Below are 17,019 nucleotides of genomic sequence, written 5' to 3' on the forward strand. Positions count from 1 at the left end.
AGTGCAGCTTCATCCGTGCCACCCATCATTGCCCATCAGTCCCGCCTCATTAGTTAACAGGTAAAAAATTACCTGTTTGCAAAAATTTTTAACAAACTATGAAAAAATATTTTTTTCCCCCCAAAATGTTTGGTCTTTTTTTGTTTCTTTAGAAAAAATAAAAAACATAGTGGTGATTAAATACCACCAAAAGAAAGCTCTGTTTGTTTTAAAAAAAAAAAAATGATAAAAATATTGTTTTGGTACAGTGTTGCATGGCCGCACAATTGTCATTCAAAGTGTGACAGCGCTAAAAGCTGAAAATTGGCCTGGGCAGGAAGGGGATATAAGTGCCCAGTAAGCAGGTGGTTAGCCGTTTTTAGTCCGGGTTCCCTGAGACTTATAAATTAATTCACAGGTTCCTCCGAGGTAGAAAAGTTGATAAAGGCTGTTGTGGAACATGAACGTGGAAAATGCCATCCCTAGGACTCTTGAGACAACACTGAGCACTAGAGCTTAAGAGCTTCCTCTGATGTGAACTGAACTGAAGGTGACTTCTTGACTGGTTCAGTCACTCGGACACAAAGGCTTTCTGTGTCTGTCCTCTGACCCTCTTTCACATCCTGCTCTGTCTGAAGAGCTCCTCTCTCTTCCTGTGGAACCTGATCCACTGCAAGCATTTGCCGCTCCTACAGCATTGATGAAAGCGTAAGCCCAACCACATGCAGAAAATAAAGTTACATCTTTCATCTGGCATAGCAAAGATCTAAGAATAAAGGGGCATAATCTGACATTTACCAAATAATCACTGCAAGTAAATCTTCCTGGTACGTGTGTTATAAATGACAGTCACCAGGACAGGTGTCCCCATTTGAAAATTTCTTTCCACACTCCTGGTAGGTTAATTGTCTCTCGTCTAACAGATTGGGAATTTAGATCAGTGGTTGTCAACTTATGAGCTAACGGGAGGCCCAGGGCCGGGACAAGGGGTGAGCAAAAGAGGGACGGTTGCCCTGGGCGCAATGGTTTATTGCAGGGATTGGGGGGGCGCCTTGACCCTAACCCTAAGGGAAGAGGGGGCGCAGTTTGGCATCCTTGGCCTGGGCACTGGATGACCTTCTCCCAGCACTGCATAGGCCTCAAATCCGGCCCCGGACATCACCAAAGGGTCATACATAATGTTCAGTATATGTAATTCTTGAGAGGACTGTAAGAAACGTCAGACCTAATAGAGGAAATAAGGGCCAGAGGGTGTGGGCATGCTACATTTTTGGCTGGGAAAATGCTGCAGAAGACAATATGAAACTGGGAACATGTTACAAGATGCTAGTAGAAAACCAATGCCATTACCCAAAGTTCCCACTACAGAATGCTAAGGTCCGAGGGCCGCACATCATATACCAAAGGGCTGCATGCAGCCCTCGGGTCACAGGTTGGGCACCAGAGCCAGCTGCTTGAGGCCAGGGGCTAATGTGAATGTATCATATATATATATATATATATATATATATATACTGTATATAAAGTGCTGTGTAAATTGACATCATTATAAAAATAACTGTAATAAACAAAAAGTAAAGAGTGCTGATAAACCCTTCTAACAGACAAGCAGACCAAAACTTTACCAATAAACTTCTTTTATTTACTCCCTTTTGGTCTGTTAAACAGACAGTTGTAGGAGTTTTGCAAAAAATACATGTTGATCCTGCCAGAAGTTGATAACTTCTTGTGCCCTCTGCCTGTCCTACACTGTGTTATCAGCCATGTCCAATTCTCCACTGTGGACTACAAAACACCTTCCCTTATATTATGAAGATAAGGAAAGGACACCTTCTCTCCTAGGATGACAACTCTACTACTCTATAGATACAGCACAATGAGTAGGGCTGTCAATAGGAGGTTTCATGCAGTACTCCCATACCAGGTCTGGGCCCCATCAGGTCAGCAGGGGGTTCTGCCAGGTATGCTGTAAGGGGCCCCATAAATTCTAAGTCCCGGTTCACACTAAGGCGACCTGTGAGGCGACCTGGTCGCCTCACAGGTCGCCTCCCATAGGGAAGCTGCGGACCCGTTCTAATAGGAGCGACACAAGTCGCTCCGACTTAGAAAAAGGGTCCGGAGCTTCTTTGGGGCGACCAGGAGGCGACCGCCAAAGACTTCAATGTTATGAAGTCCGTGGCGGCCGCTCCGAGGTCGCGGCGCGCTGCTCGCACCGCGACCTCGGAGGTCGCGGTGCTAAGTAGCGTCGCCCCTATGTGAATGGGGCCTAAAGGTGGGACTGACAGTTAGTTAGCGCCGTCACCCTAGGACAAGAAGTGGGGTACTGATAGGATCACAGGTGAAAATAAAGGGAAAAGAGCCTGAAAAAAAGAAAACAAATGATGCCACCATATCTAAGGATTGGTAAGCTGAATTCTATTACTTTTCTGTTCTTGGGTTTAGGTATATTTTACAATGCAATTTGGATTGGTAGAGAATGATTACATGCATTAGAATGCATTGTTACAGTAACTGTCAGCTGAGCGTAAACTTAAGGTGGCCATACATTTATCATTTTTTTGTTCAAAATGAGCCAATTTCCCCATCCACACATTTGAGGTCCATGGGGAAATCCTCCCCGCTGTGTCTTTATATTCTGACAGTGGGTCTCTCCCTCTGTCAGAATACACTGATCAGCACTGCAGCCCATTGCCTGCATGCGCTGACTGAGTGGACATTTTTCAACATGCCCCCTCATGAAAAGTCGATCGATAGATCAATTTCACATGAACAGGAACCGCCATAGATGGATTGAAATTTGTCTGCTTCCTGCTAAACCACCCACATTTTGATCCATGCCTGGCCAGCTTTATTGAAAGTAGCAAGCAAAATGGAGAGAGGAACAGTCAGGCTGAAAGATTTACAGTTTACTGAGGAACAAACCAGGGGCTAATTCAAAACCGCAGGCAGCAGCTCAACTGACAGTGACAAAAACATTTTTTTTTCACTCAAATAGAAAATTAAAGGTTCTGAAGGCTGAAGGTTTTTTACCTTCATGCATTCTTTGCATGGAGGTAAAAAACCTTCTGTGTGCAGCAGCTCCCCTAATACTTACCTGAGCTCCCTCTTGATCCAGCGATGTGCACAAGAGCCTCAGCTCCTCATTGGCTGAAACAGCAGCAGGAGCCATTGGCACCCACTGCTGTCAATCACAGCCAGTGAGCCACTGAGGAGAGAGAGGGGGTGGGGTGGCTCGGTGTCTGAATGAACATGAAGAGCAGTGGCTCTGCAGCGCACATGCTTGAGTGCCCCTATTGCAAGCTGCTTGTTCTGGGGGCACTCGACAGGAGGGAAGCGCTAGAAGCACCAAACGGGCACCTGAGAAGAAGAGGATTGGGGCTGCTCTGTGTAAAACCGCTGCACAGAACAGGTAAGTATGACATGTGTAGCACCCTTGTCTTAAACAGGGCTAAAAGTAAATTTAGCTTTGCTGGGTTGTAGCTAGCCTTGCTAATTTGTAGTTTTTGTGATCAAATGGGTTTCCTCCTAAGCCTGGTATAGCTGTAGTTTCTCCCTTTTGTCAATAGGTGGCACTGTTACCTTTGGCATTGGTATGATGAGCTACAGTGAATTCAGGTTATGACTATGTATACTTTTTTTCTAAGCCAATCAGTAGGAGTTTCTGTGGCCACTAAGAATGCTGGGAGAAGGTATTTATTTGGAGAAAGTCAGGTGATCTGAGTCTTTTCCACCTAGGCGTTGGGTGCGTAATGAACAGCTGCTGCTAGGTAGGCCTAAAGCCTGAGCAGTGGCGTACTTAGAGCATTTGGCACCCGGGGCGGATCCTATATCTGGCACCCGACCACGTTAAAACACCCGCAAACATTTGTAATGTCTCCAAGAATATTTATTGGACAAATTTCACAGCCCCCCTATCACAGTGCCCTTTGCAGTCTGCCCCCCCCCCCGTCTCTCTAATCACAGTTCCCCCTTTTGCACTCTCTGCCTCCCCATGCACAGTCCTACCTTTGGCATAAACAGATAGCTAATACTATTATCAATGTGTTTAAGTTTGAGTAAGAGATTGGAGACATGCTAAAGGAGGTAGTCAGAGACTGAGGACAAGATACAAGAGATGGTCAGAGACTACGGACCTAATACAAGAGAAATCAGAGACTGAGGACATGATACAAGAGATAGTCAGAGACAATGGACATGGTACAGGAGATAGTCAGAGACTGAGGACATGATACAGGAGATGGTCAGAGACTGAGGACATGATACAAGAGATGGTCAGAGACTGAGGACATGATACAAGAGATGGTCAGAGACTGAGGACATGGAACAAGAGATGGTCAGAGACTGCAGACATGATACAAAAGAAGGTCAGAGACTGTAGACATGATAGAAGATAGAAGAGCACTAGGGGGGCCGGAGAGAACACAGGGCAAGCAGAGAGCACTGGAGGAGCTGAAGGGCATGGGGGGGGGGGGGACTGGAGAGAATTAAGAGGGGTTTGAAAAGCATTGTAGTGGGGTTGGAAGGTGCAGGGGGTGGAGAGCACTGGGGGGGGGGACAGGGAAAACCAGGGGGATGGAGAGCATGGGGGGAACTGGAACTCACTGAGGGGGGGGCAAGAGCACTGAGGGGTTAAGAGCATGGGGGGATTAAGAGCAGAGGGGGTGTTAAGAGCAAGGGGGTGTTAAGAGCTCTGGGGGGTGTTAAGAGCACTGGGGGGGTGTTAAGAGCACTGGGGGGGAGGTGTTAAGAGCAGGGGGGGTTTAAGAGCACTGGGGGGGGGTGTTAAGAGCACTGGGGGGGTGTTAAGAGCAGGGGGTTTTAAGACCACTGGGGGGGAGGTGTTAAGAGCAGGGGGGTGTTAAGAGCAGGGGGGTGTTAAGAGCACTGGGGGGGGTGTTAAGAGCATGGGGAGGGGGGGCTGGAGAGCACTAGGGGGCCAGCAAGTTGTATAGGAGAGGGGATGGGACAGCTGCATATAGATGATTTGATCTTTACATATTCCTCCTGCAGCCGCTGAATGACTGCAGGAGGGAGAGGAGAATCAGCCATTCAACCGCAGCAGGAGGAATACGGAAAGATGAATTCCTCTATATGCAGCTGTCCCATCTCCTCTCCTATCCAGTCACACACACACAGGAGGCTGCTCAGTGCTCACCTTCTTCCCGTCGGCCGTCGCCCCCGCGAGCGGGCCAGCCTGATATGCGGGCCAGCCTGACACCCCCCCCAGTGCGTGGCACCCGGGGCGGGCCGCCCCCCCGCACCCCCCCGTTGGTACGCCACTGAGCCTGAGGCCTAGCCATGTGCTCGAGGCTCATTACTTGGAGGCATTACTGAGAAGGATGGAGTTCTGAGGAAGTACCAGAGGTGACTCTTCATGAGCCAAGGAATATGAAGTGGCTGGGAAAACTTCAAGAGAGAACTCATCCAAGAGAATTTCATATGGTGCTGTGAGCTGAATAATGTTGCTATAGGAGACAGCATATGGTACAAAGTACGGATTGCTGGTTCCAGTTTAAAGGCTCTTTTTATGTAATGCTGTCTACCTTTTCTACATTTTTGTCTAAGGAGTCTGCCAATCTGCAGGTCTGATGCTGTTTTTGACTAAGGGAGTCCTGTGCCCTACCCCTCTCTCCCACATTTTTCCTGTTGTGAGAAATAAAGCTCTCTTTGTTCAAGCATACAAGTGACTGGTGCCCATCTTTCTACCTTGTACACCACCCGCCATGTCTAGTAACCTGCACCCTGAGGAGGAATGGTGACCCTCCCTGTATCTGGGGGTCACTATCAGGCCTCTGTAGAAGGGGGGGGGGGCACTACACATCGTGGTTGTATTTTTCATTTGTCCTTTAATATCACTTTCATTAAAAACCCATCAGTAAAAACAATGTGAAGTGGTCTGTAGGTACAATGTTATAAGTCCGGAGGCTGGTATATTTTGGCTCAGAATAGTGAGTCTTCAATGCAGAAAACATTTAGAGGCTGTAAGGGTATTTTTAGAATCACGGGGGGGTAAGCTGCCCATAAATGTTACAATCTGATTGTACAGTTTTTTTTCTTCTCCTTTTACTATGTAAAGGATTGGTCGACCAATGCAATCTATTCGATTTTCATCCAGACAGGCAGCTTCTTGATTTATAGTTGTTGTTACATCTAAAGGAAATTGTAAAATCAGATTATAAAGTAAGTTTCTGGTCGCCTTTAGTGTAAAGCTGGCCATACACAGATTGAAATTTGTCTGGTTTAGCAGGGACCAGCTGAATTTCAATCCATGTATGGCCACTATGGTTGAACAGAGATTCATCTACTGATTAAATTCTGTTCAACCACCCAGTCGGATTTTAGCCTGCAGCATTGATCTACAGTGCCTTGAAAAAGTACAGTATTCATATCCCTTGAAATTTTTCATTGTGTCATGATACAACCAAAAACGTAAATGTATTTTATTGGGATTTTATGTGATAGACCAACACAAAGTGGCACATAATTGTGAAGTGGAAGGAAAATGATAAATGGTTTTCAATTTTTTTACAAATAAATATGTAAAAAGTTTGACATGCATTTGTATTCAGCCCCCTTTACTCTAATACTCCTAACTGAAATCTAGTGGAACCAATTGCCTTCAGAAGTCACCTAATTAATAAATAGAGTCCACCTGTGTGTAATTTAGTCTCAGTATAAATACAGCTGTTCTGTGAAGCCCTCAGAAGTTTGTTAGAGAACCTTAGTGAACAAACAGCATCATGAAGGCCAAGGAACACACCAAACAGGTCAGGGATAAAGTTGTGGAGAAGTTTAAAGCAGGGTTAGGTTATATAGAATAATATCACAAGCTCATATCACGGAGCACTGTTCAATACATCATCTGAAATTAGAAAGAGTATGGCACAACTGCAAACCTACCAAGACATGGCCGTCCACCTTAACTGACAGGCTGGGCAAGGAGAGCATTCTTTAGAGAAGAAGCCAAGAGGCCCCTCGTAATTCTGGAAGAGCTGCAGAGATCCACAACCCAGGTGGGAGAATTTGTCCACAGGACAAGTATTAGTCGTGCACTCCATAAATCTGGCCTTTTTTTGGAAGAGTGGCAAGAAGAAAGCCATTGTTGAAAGAAAGCCATAAGAAGTCCAGTTTGTAGTTTACGAGAAGTCATGTGGGGGACTCAGCAAACATGTGGAAGAAGGTGCTAGGGTCAGATGAGACCAAAATTAAACTTTTTGGCCTAAAAGCAAAACACTATGTGTGGTGGAAAACAAACACTGCATATCACCCTGAACACACCATCCCCACCATGAAACATGGTGGTGGCAGCATTATGTTGTCGGGATGCTTTTCTTCAGCAGGGACAGGGAAGCTGGTCAGAGTTGATGGGAAGATGGATGAAGCCAAATACAGGGCAATCTTAGAAGAAAACCTGTTTGAGTCTGCAAAAGACTTGAGACTGGGACGGAGGTTCATTTTCCAGCAGGGCAACAACCCTAAACATACAGCCAGAACTATAATAGAATGGTTTGGATCAAAGCATATCCATGTGTTAGAATTTCCCAGTCAAATTCCAGACCTAAATCCAATTGAGAATCAATTGAGAAAATTGCTGTTCACAGACGCTCTCCGTCCAATCTGACAGAGTTTGAGCTATTTTGAAAAGAAGAATGGGCAAAAATGTCACTCTCTAGATGTGCAAAGCTGGTAGAGACATCCCCAAAAAGACTTGCAGCTGTAATTGCAGTAAAAGGTAATTCTGCAAAGTATTGACTCAGGGGGGCTAAATACAAATGCACGCCACACTTTTCACATATTTATTTGTAAAGAATTTTGAAAACCATTTATCATTTTCCTTCCACTTCACAATTATGAGCCACTTTGTGTTGGTCTATCACATAAAATCCCAAAAAAATACATTTACATTTTTTGGTTGTAATTTTTTTCAAGGCATTGTACTTTAAATTTATGCTACATGTTTTATTGAACAATAATTAAATTAAAATGTATTATTAAAAAAAAAAAAGGCCAGGCAAACTTTTGTAATTGAGTTTCAGTACTGCAATAATTCTACTGAATAATGTGCAGGGACGGTTCCAATTAAAATAATACGAGAAGCACTTCAGTATGAATCCCTTTCTGCACCTCTCTCAGAAACATTGGCAAAATCCCCCGTTCTCCCCTGACCACATCTCACAGATGTAATTCATTACCCATGATCACATGATGAGTGACACCGGGGGTTTTGTATAGCACTGTATAGATGTCTTACTACAAGTTCATGATTTATAATCGCCAAAGGGAACAGAAAATGCACTGTGAAAAAAATCTGCTGTTTCTTCACAATAGTTGCAAAGAACTTCCAAGAATCATTTTGCTTTCTTTATCACAAATACTTTAACCGCTTCTGAACTGGAAGATTTTCCCCCTCAATGACAAGGCCATATTTTGCGATTCGGCACTGCGTTACTTTAACGGACAATTGCTTGGTCGTGCGACACTGTACCTAAATAAAATTGATGTCCTTTTTTTCCCACAAATAGAGCTTTCTTTTGGTGGTATTTGATCACCTCTGGGATTTTTATTTTTTGCGCTATAAATAAAAAAAATGCGACAATTCTGAAAAAAAAAAAACAATATTTTCACTTTATGCTATAGAACATTCCCCCCAAAAAAATGTAAAAATCAAAATGTTTTAACATTTTAGGCCAATTTGTTTCCTGCTACATATTTTTGGTAAAAAAATTTGCAATAAGAGTATTTTGATCGGTTTGTGCAAAAGTTATCAGGTTTTCTAACTACAGGAAAGATTTATGTCATTTTTATTGTTTTTTTTTTTTTACTAGTAATGGCAACGATCTGCGATTTTTTGTGGGACTGCGACATTGTGATGGAGACAGATTGGACCCCTAACTGACATTTTTGACACTTTTGGGGGTACCAGAGACATTACTACAGTAATCAGTGCTAAAAATATGAACTGTTACTGTAATAATGTCACTGGCAGGGAAAGGGTTAACACTGTGGGTGATCAAGGAGTTAAATGTGAGCCTAGGAGAGTGATTCTAACTGTATGGGGGAGGGGCTTATGGAATGACCATAGAGACCTGTGATCCTATATAAAAGCATTCCAGAGAGAAGAATGGTCAGCTGTGTTTACAACAGCTGACCGTTCTTCTCTCTCAGCAGGGAACGATCGCGGGTGTCAGGCGGTAATCGGAGCCGCCTGCCCCGTGCATCGGTGTCCCCACTGCTGAGTGGAGACGGGAGCGCACTGCCGCCAGCGCGCGTTTGCCCCCTAGCTGCAGGCGCGCGACCGATGTAGCCCTACGTCGGTTCGCGCAGGAGGGCCAGCCTGCCGCAGTGTATATGCGGTGGGCGGTACGGAACCAGTTAATGATTATTGACAATGTGTGAGTACAGCTTGTCATGTTATTGGATGGATCGATTAAAGCTTGTTAAAATATATCTAATCCTCACCTTGTAAAACAACACATTCAGATTAAAATTGAAATGAAAGGTAAACCATTTGTGTATACATATACAAAAACAGCTTCAAATCTACTGGGAAGGCTATCCACAAGGTTTAGGAGTGTGTCTATTGGAATGTTTGACAATTCTTCCATAAGCGCATTTGTGAGGTCAGGCACTGATGTTGGATAAGAAGGCCTGGCTTGCACTCTCCACTCTAATTCATCCCAAAGGTGTTCTGTTGGGTTGAGGTCAGGACTCTGTGAAGGTCAGTCAAGTTCCTCCACCCCAAACTCACTCATCCATGTCTTTATGGACCTTGCTTTGTGCACTGGGGCGCAGTCATGTTGAAAAAGGAAGGGGCCATCCCAAACTGTTCCCACAAAGTTGGAAGCATAAAATTGTCCAAAATGTCTTGGTATGCTGACGCCTTAAGAGTTCTCTTCACTGGAACTAAAGAGCCAAGCCCAACCCCTGAAAAACAACCCCACTCCATAAACCCCCTCCCCCAAATGATCCAGACCAATGCACAAAGCAAGGTCCATAAAAACATAGATGAGCGAGTTTAGGGTGGACGAACTTGTCTGGCCTGCACAGAGTCTGGACCTCAACCCAATAGAACACCTTTGGGATGAATTAGAGTGGAGCCTGCGAGCCAGACCTTCTCATCCACATTAGTGCCTGACCTCACAAATGCGCAGCTAGCCCCTGTACTGGGTACTGGGTAAATGTGCCCAAAATATGGAAAAATATCTTCAAGATCTCTTCAAGAGAAGAGCATCAATCAGAGGAAGGCACAGATGGCAATAAGAACCTGAAACATTCTAAGAGGAAGTAAGGGCAAATTTCCTATACTGTAGATATTCTACATATTTTCTTCTGGGATAAGGCTTTAATGTAGACCAGTAATATGAATAGAAGAGAATGGGCTCAAAGCTACACAGAACAATAAAATTATATACAGCATATCTGCAGTAAATATCATTAAAGGAGAACTATGCCCCCCCCCCCATTTAGAAAATACTGTATATTTGCGCTGTAGCACTTTATTATATGTGTTATGTATTTGCTATATATACAGTAATTTTATAAATGCATCTGCATTTACAGTTTTCGCTTAGTTCCCTAAAAAAGTCCCACAGATAACTAATACAGGTCACTGTGATGGTGGGCAATGATGCCGCACCGCTCCTGAAATCAGAGTAGAGTTGTCATTCTTATAAAGGATGTGCCTGCTTGCACTACAGTGGGATGAGAAGTTTTAGGGGGCGTAGCTATTAGCATTGTCACTTCTGATTCACGAGCCTGTAATTTGTCAATCAGTATCTGGTTTCACCTACTCCCTGTTTTCTGGGTTGGTAGCACTGACTCTGTTGCTGAGACACTGCAGCACTGTGAGCTGCAGTGTCTGGGATGGGAGCATGTGAGACACAAGAAGCAGGATTGGGCTCAATTAGGGATGGTAAAGGAAGTGTTTTGTTTAGAATTGGCATTTTAGACTGTCATCCAGGAGCCTTTAGTTGTACTTTAGGTAAAGAAAATTGTTTATGTCTGTGTCCCTTTATTTTGTGTACCTGAAGTATTAGCAGCATCTGAATAATGGAAGGAGGTACACGAGCTCGCGGCCGGGATAAGGCATCGTCCAATTTCAGATTTAGGGTTATTATGTTTCTAAAGTGTAGCAGAGCCAGCTGTCGGATGGAGGGTTCTTTTCCCTGGAAAGAAGAATAAGACAAACTTTAAAAACTTGTAGGGTACTCGAAGGGTAGCTCCAATGGCGGATCCTCTTCTGTGCATTGCTTTGGCCTTAGGAGATGAGATATCAAGAAAGCCTAGTTTGCTATTAAGGTTTCATCAGTCAATCTTAATAGGATACTTGGACCTTTGTCGTTCTCATGTATATAGTTCTTCTGATTAATAAATCTGACATCAGAGGCATATCTAGGCCCTGTGTTCTAGGTCTTCTACTGAGTTGCAGTAATTGTTGCCATCACCTCAAGATTGGACCAATCTTTGCTAAACTTTGTTCCATAAACTTTGGTCCATACATTTTTATTTCAGTTGTGATCCAAAGAGGATTTTTTTAAACTTACCAAGGCCATTCTTAAAGTGGTTGTAAAGGCAGGACATTTTTTTTTTTTTACTTTAATGCATTCCCTCACACTCTTTTTACTTACCTGAGTCTTATTTCGATTCAGTGCTGTGCCTGTCTGCAGCGGCTCTCTCCTCTCTCTCCTCACACGATATGGAGGCAACAGCGGGAGCCATTGGCGTTTGCTGCTGTCAATAAAATCCTGTGAGGAAGGAGTGGGGGGGTGGGTCGAGCCACGTTGTGTGTGCCAATGGACACACGCAGCCCAGCTCAGGAGCGAGCCCACAAGTGCACCACCATAGAAAGCAGCTTCCTATGGTTGTGCACCGAAAACAGTAGAAGCCTAGAGAATCTGGGGACTCCAGATAAGGAGGTTCGGGGCTGCTCTGTGCAATACCATGTGCAATAACATGTTTGTTGCAAAGCAATAGAAATGGTGGAAGCAGGGGCATTTAAAATAACTTTTGGACATTTGTGAGTTTTGGTTCTGTTGTAAAATCACTGTCAGTAAAGGGCCAGAGAAATAATGGAAGTAAAGTGCAAACAAAAACAGAAGGAAAAAGAGACCACAGAAAGGGAAGGCAAAAAAGGAAGGAAAGTTAAAGAGAAGGTATTATTTTCATAGGTGTGCGCAGCCTATTGCATTAGGGTGTGCACCCCAAAGCTCAAACACACATGCCTTTCTCTGCAGCCTCAGCTGCACTGGACAGTGAATGAATGGGAAGTGCCCTCTGTTGAGAGGCTTCCTGTTCATTCACAAACTGAAGCATAGTAAACCTAGTTGTGTTCACAATGTTCATTTGGAAAAAGAAGGCACCAGTAAATTACATATTACTAGACCCTTTCCCCACTCACCATCCTGCAGCGTAGTGATTAGGGTGTGCCCAGGCACACCTGGCACACCCCCTGCGCACGCCTATGATTATTTTGGGGACGTAAACTTTTTGCCATGGTATGTTACAAGGCCCACAACTTTTTAATTTAGCTGTCCAGGGGTGCCTCTGGTCTTAAAGAATCTAGATTTATCTCTGTCTAATGATGAACATTTCTGTAACTGTTCTTGCAGCCTTTAGTACCAATAGGACCCGTCCTTTCCTTTTCCTATAATTCTGCAGAAACTTGAAACAGAATCTGATCAGTTCATCTGGCAGCAAGAACTGTCCTTCTTTCAGACACTCAACATCCAACAAGATGCCTAGCTTGAGGACTTCTCAAAGGACATCTCAAAGCTTCTAGCTGAGGAGAAGGTTAGAAGAACATATACTTCTATGCATGTCTACTTTATTCTATAACAAATGAAGGATATTTCATGGAGGGTACTGAAAAGTGGAAGACAGGGTGAAGGCTGTTTACCTGGACGGGGTAGAAAATGGCCTGGAGCATTGGCAAGACATCACTGAAAAAGAAATCCCAAGTCTCAGCTAATGAGTCGAGAAGTTTCTGACCTGTAACACATAAATAGGAAGGGCTTGTGAACAGAAATAGATTAACTTAACTTGCTTATATGTTGACATGGCAGGACTAGGAGGTTAGGCTTTAGATAATGTAGGATACTGCAAGCCTCAGAAGCTGTAAGGAAAGTAGAAGGTGTTACAAAGACTTACAAGGGCTGACATCAACTGAATTAGGCAACTCCTTTAAGTCAAGCAGAATGTTTATCTTTAAGGGTCAGTCCACCCAAATGGCCTGTACACACGATCCGAAAATCGGACGAAAAATAACGCTTGTGAAAAGATCGGACGATAATCTGATCGTTAGTACACAGCTTACGAGAGGCGATCACGACAGTTCGCCCGATATTATCCGGTCGTGCAAGCATAAAAATTTTGATCGTATTATAACACATCGTACGATAATCGTATTATCAGTATGTTGTTCGTCTGAAAAAAATGGTGAGCAGTAGACAGCGCGTGAGCAGTAGACATCATTTCCCCTCACACGCTACAGCGTGGTTACGCATACCGGAAACCTTTGAATAATCGTCCGAGAAAATTTGGATCGTATTCGTAACCTCTCCCATTTGCGAATATAATTGAGACATTAATCTTGATAAGTCTCCTAATGGCTTGTTATGTCTCATAGGACCTACCCCAGTGCCTGGCCCTGTTTTTGATTGCCCTGTTAATTTGTGTATTACTGGCCACCCCATATTGTTGGATGGGTTAACTTTCCTTAATCTACCAAAATGAAATAACAGCTTGGGATACAATAGGGAAAGGTTTGTCCACAAGTAAAAGGCAAATCTTTAAATGAGGACAACTGTTCTGTTGATAACTGGAAGTGTATGATTTCTCCCAAGCAAAATAGGTGCATAGGAGCTACATCCTTCCCACATTAAAACTCCGCCTGTTGCTCAGACCTTGAGAGCTGGTTCACACTAATCCGACTCAAAGTTGCCCCGACTTCGGGCGACTTTAAAGTCGCCCGTGCAGCGCGACTTCATCGCGGCTTGCAAACGATTTATCATAATAGAAGTCAATGCAAGTCGCTCCGACTTCGCCCAAAAATAGTGCAGGAACCTTTTTCTAAGTCGGAGCGACTTGAGTCGCTCTGATTAGAACGGTTCCATTGCACAGCATTGGGAGCTACTTGTCAGGCGACCAAGTCGCCTGACAAGTCGGAGTAGTGTGAACCGGCACTTAGGCTGCTCACACCTCCACATACAAGAGTAAGGAAATAAATGGTCGGCACCCAGGAAAACATCCCAAAAAATAGTATTTCTTTATTCAATAAACATGTACAATGCTGTAAAGCAGCCTACGTGTTTCAGATGTTAGTCCTTAATCCATGATTACTCCCTGTTTTGGCTATGGGATAGGGAGTAAAGGGAAATCTCCCCAATGGGACACAGACGGGAAAAAAAAACCTGGCATGTGCTAGCTCTGCTCTATTTAATGTTTTGTCTTTAATTCTACTTTGACCCTAGGTTCACATCTATGTATTTCTGCAGGCCACATTTGCATGCACCTTCTTCAAAACACAGCAGAGAAATCCCATAGTCAATGTCGCATGGCGGTTCCTGTAAATGTGCTGTGTTTTTACATGCATGGGGGTGCCATTCGTTCTGAAATGCGTGTTTTCTCACAGCAGTGCATTTTCACTGCGGGTGGTTGCGGGTGCGGGAATCGTTGCGATTTCCACACCAGCATCCAAACATATAGGTGTGAACCTAGCCTAAATGAGAACTAACCATTCCCAATGCTCCATCGCCAGGGCCAGCATCTTCTCCTGTGTACTGGATTTCCGCCAGCTAGTCATCCCGGCATACAAGATCTGCCTGGCTCTGTAAGCTAAGCCACACATGCGTAGCTTAGTTTACAGTCCGGGGACTACCATGAGTAGGCAGATAGGTATGTTTTATTGCAGCAGAGATATTGACAGATGAGATAATAAAATGCCTGCCTGCTCACAGTGTATGATAATATCTCTATCATATGTATTTATCCATTAGCCTAGAGTTTGGATTTGCAATAAATGTGGTTCTGAAAGCCACAGTGGCTCTGGTTACCTTCATAAAAGCGAATCTTGTCTCGAAGAATCACCATTCCCTTGGTGAGAAGTTGGTTCTGAAAAGTGATATATTTTGTCAGAATTGCATAGCTATCTTAATATACAAATAATAATGTAAAACTGCACTGCTATAGTGTGAATATAGCCTTATTGTTGTAACTAGAAACTACAGAAACTACTGTATATATAATAAAAAGTTATACATTAGTATATTTTTAATCTTACTTATAACAAGTTGTTCACATTTTCAAATCTATTTAATAAACCTTAAGCAGTCAACATTGAAAATGAACCCTGGAGATGGACACAAAATGTACCACCATGAAGGTTTCCAGGTACTATTTTGCTGCAACAATAAACCCCATCCCCATTTTCTGTGATCTGCTGATCTAGGAACCTCTTTTGCTAACTCATCCGATCCCATCCGATCCCCTGGATGGATTGAAAATAGGGTTTCCATCCGGACAGGATCCTATGCGGATGGCAGCGGGTGTCAGCGGATATATCTCGGCTGACATCCGCTGCCCCATAGGGATGCATGGAGGATCAGATCAGATCTGCCTAAAAAACTGACAGGCGGATCAGATTGGAGCACTCGTGTGAAAGGACCCTTAGGCTCCTTTCACACATGCCGTTCATCTCATCAGTTCAGTCACGTTTTTTTGTGATCATCATTTTCACATCAGTTTTTCATCCGTTTTCATTCGTTTTTCGTCCGATCCATTTTTTTAACAGATAAAAAATAGGACTTTCATCTGTTCAAAAAAAAACAAATGTTGACAGAAGCGGATGAAAATGGATATAAATGAATGATCATCCATTTACATACGTTTTTCCAAAGGATTGCATTGATGTTTGTTTTTCATCTGTCAACAGATGTATGAAAACCAGGCAAAAGGTCCGCATGTGTGAAATGGGCCTTAGTAGGCACCTCTGTTGTGAATTTTTAGCTCTGGATTACACCAGTACGACGTGTCATGCAACTTGACAGTTCAAAGTCGCATGATAAGTTGCACCCCATTTGCGGCAATGAAACCATTGCAACTCAAGTCTCAGCAACTTTCAAAAAAGGTTCCTGAACTATTTCTCTGTGATTTCAGTGTGACTTGCATTGACATCTTTTGCACAGATGTCAGTAAGCCGCACATGAAATCACACTGATAGTCAGCTCTGAAGTCATGCTGAAGTAGTGTGACTTCAGAGTGCCACTGGTGTGAACCAGGGCTAAGAGTTCATGCACACAGGACTTTTACAGGCATTTTCTATGCCCAGCATTATTCCAGATGCTTTCCTGTGTGTCACGTACAACCTGCCATTAAAACGAATGGCTGTACGCAGCCATACTCTTGTAAACGCCTATGCTTCCTTGCATCGGTGTTTACCCTTGCATGTGCATCTGACATAATCTTTGAACGGGAACCTTGTTTTAATTTTTAGGAAAAGTGTTGGACACGCATGCGTGAGTAAACACTGATGCAAAAAAGCATTGGTGCATATAAGAATATGGCTGAGTACAGCCATTCATTGGTAAGGCAGGCTGTATGTGACACATGTGGCTCCTCTGGTGGAAAGCACTGGGAAATTCAGGCTAGGCTTGAAAACGCCACATATCCACAAACCCTGAGGTCACAGAGGTGAATAAGGAATCGCATCAAAGTGCTTTTTCTGCTTGTTCAATATATAGAGTGTGCATAATGTGCGCACGGGTTCACTTTAACTGTTGTAATGGATTTCACTTGCTGCCTAAAATTGTTCTTTAAAAAGATAAAAAATGCTGTATACCCCTAATGTCCTTACCTGAAGGTATTCTGTAAAAAAGGAGCCCAGTTCAGTTTTTAGAAGCTGCCTATGGAAGAAACACGCCAAATGTTAATAGACACACAACTGCATTGACAACCAGATCAGTATAACACTTGTCTACAGTATACCTGATCTTAAAAGAAAACTACACAGTATTTTCAAAGAACACAAGTGTTTTGGTATCATTA

The 17,019-nt window shown here is 43.6% G+C and overlaps 1 protein-coding gene across 3 annotated transcripts in view; it reads right to left on the minus strand.

Moving 5' to 3' along the window:
• Positions 1 to 17,019, minus strand: part of PRR5 (proline rich 5) — a 199,386-nt gene that overhangs the window by 29,598 nt on the left and 152,769 nt on the right. For all 3 annotated transcript variants that reach the window (XM_082253279.1, XM_082253280.1, XM_082253278.1), the window contains 4 exons: positions 16,829 to 16,877; positions 15,030 to 15,087; positions 12,875 to 12,966; positions 11,004 to 11,144 (listed from right to left, as the gene is read on the minus strand). In XM_082253279.1, the coding sequence (XP_082109405.1) occupies positions 11,004 to 11,144; positions 12,875 to 12,966; positions 15,030 to 15,087; positions 16,829 to 16,877 (340 nt within the window). The remainder of the gene's footprint in view (positions 1 to 11,003; positions 11,145 to 12,874; positions 12,967 to 15,029; positions 15,088 to 16,828; positions 16,878 to 17,019) is intronic.

This window comes from Pelophylax lessonae, assembly GCF_965119305.1.
Source record: "Pelophylax lessonae genome assembly, chromosome: 4".
In the NCBI taxonomy this organism is placed as follows: domain Eukaryota; kingdom Metazoa; phylum Chordata; class Amphibia; order Anura; family Ranidae; genus Pelophylax; species Pelophylax lessonae.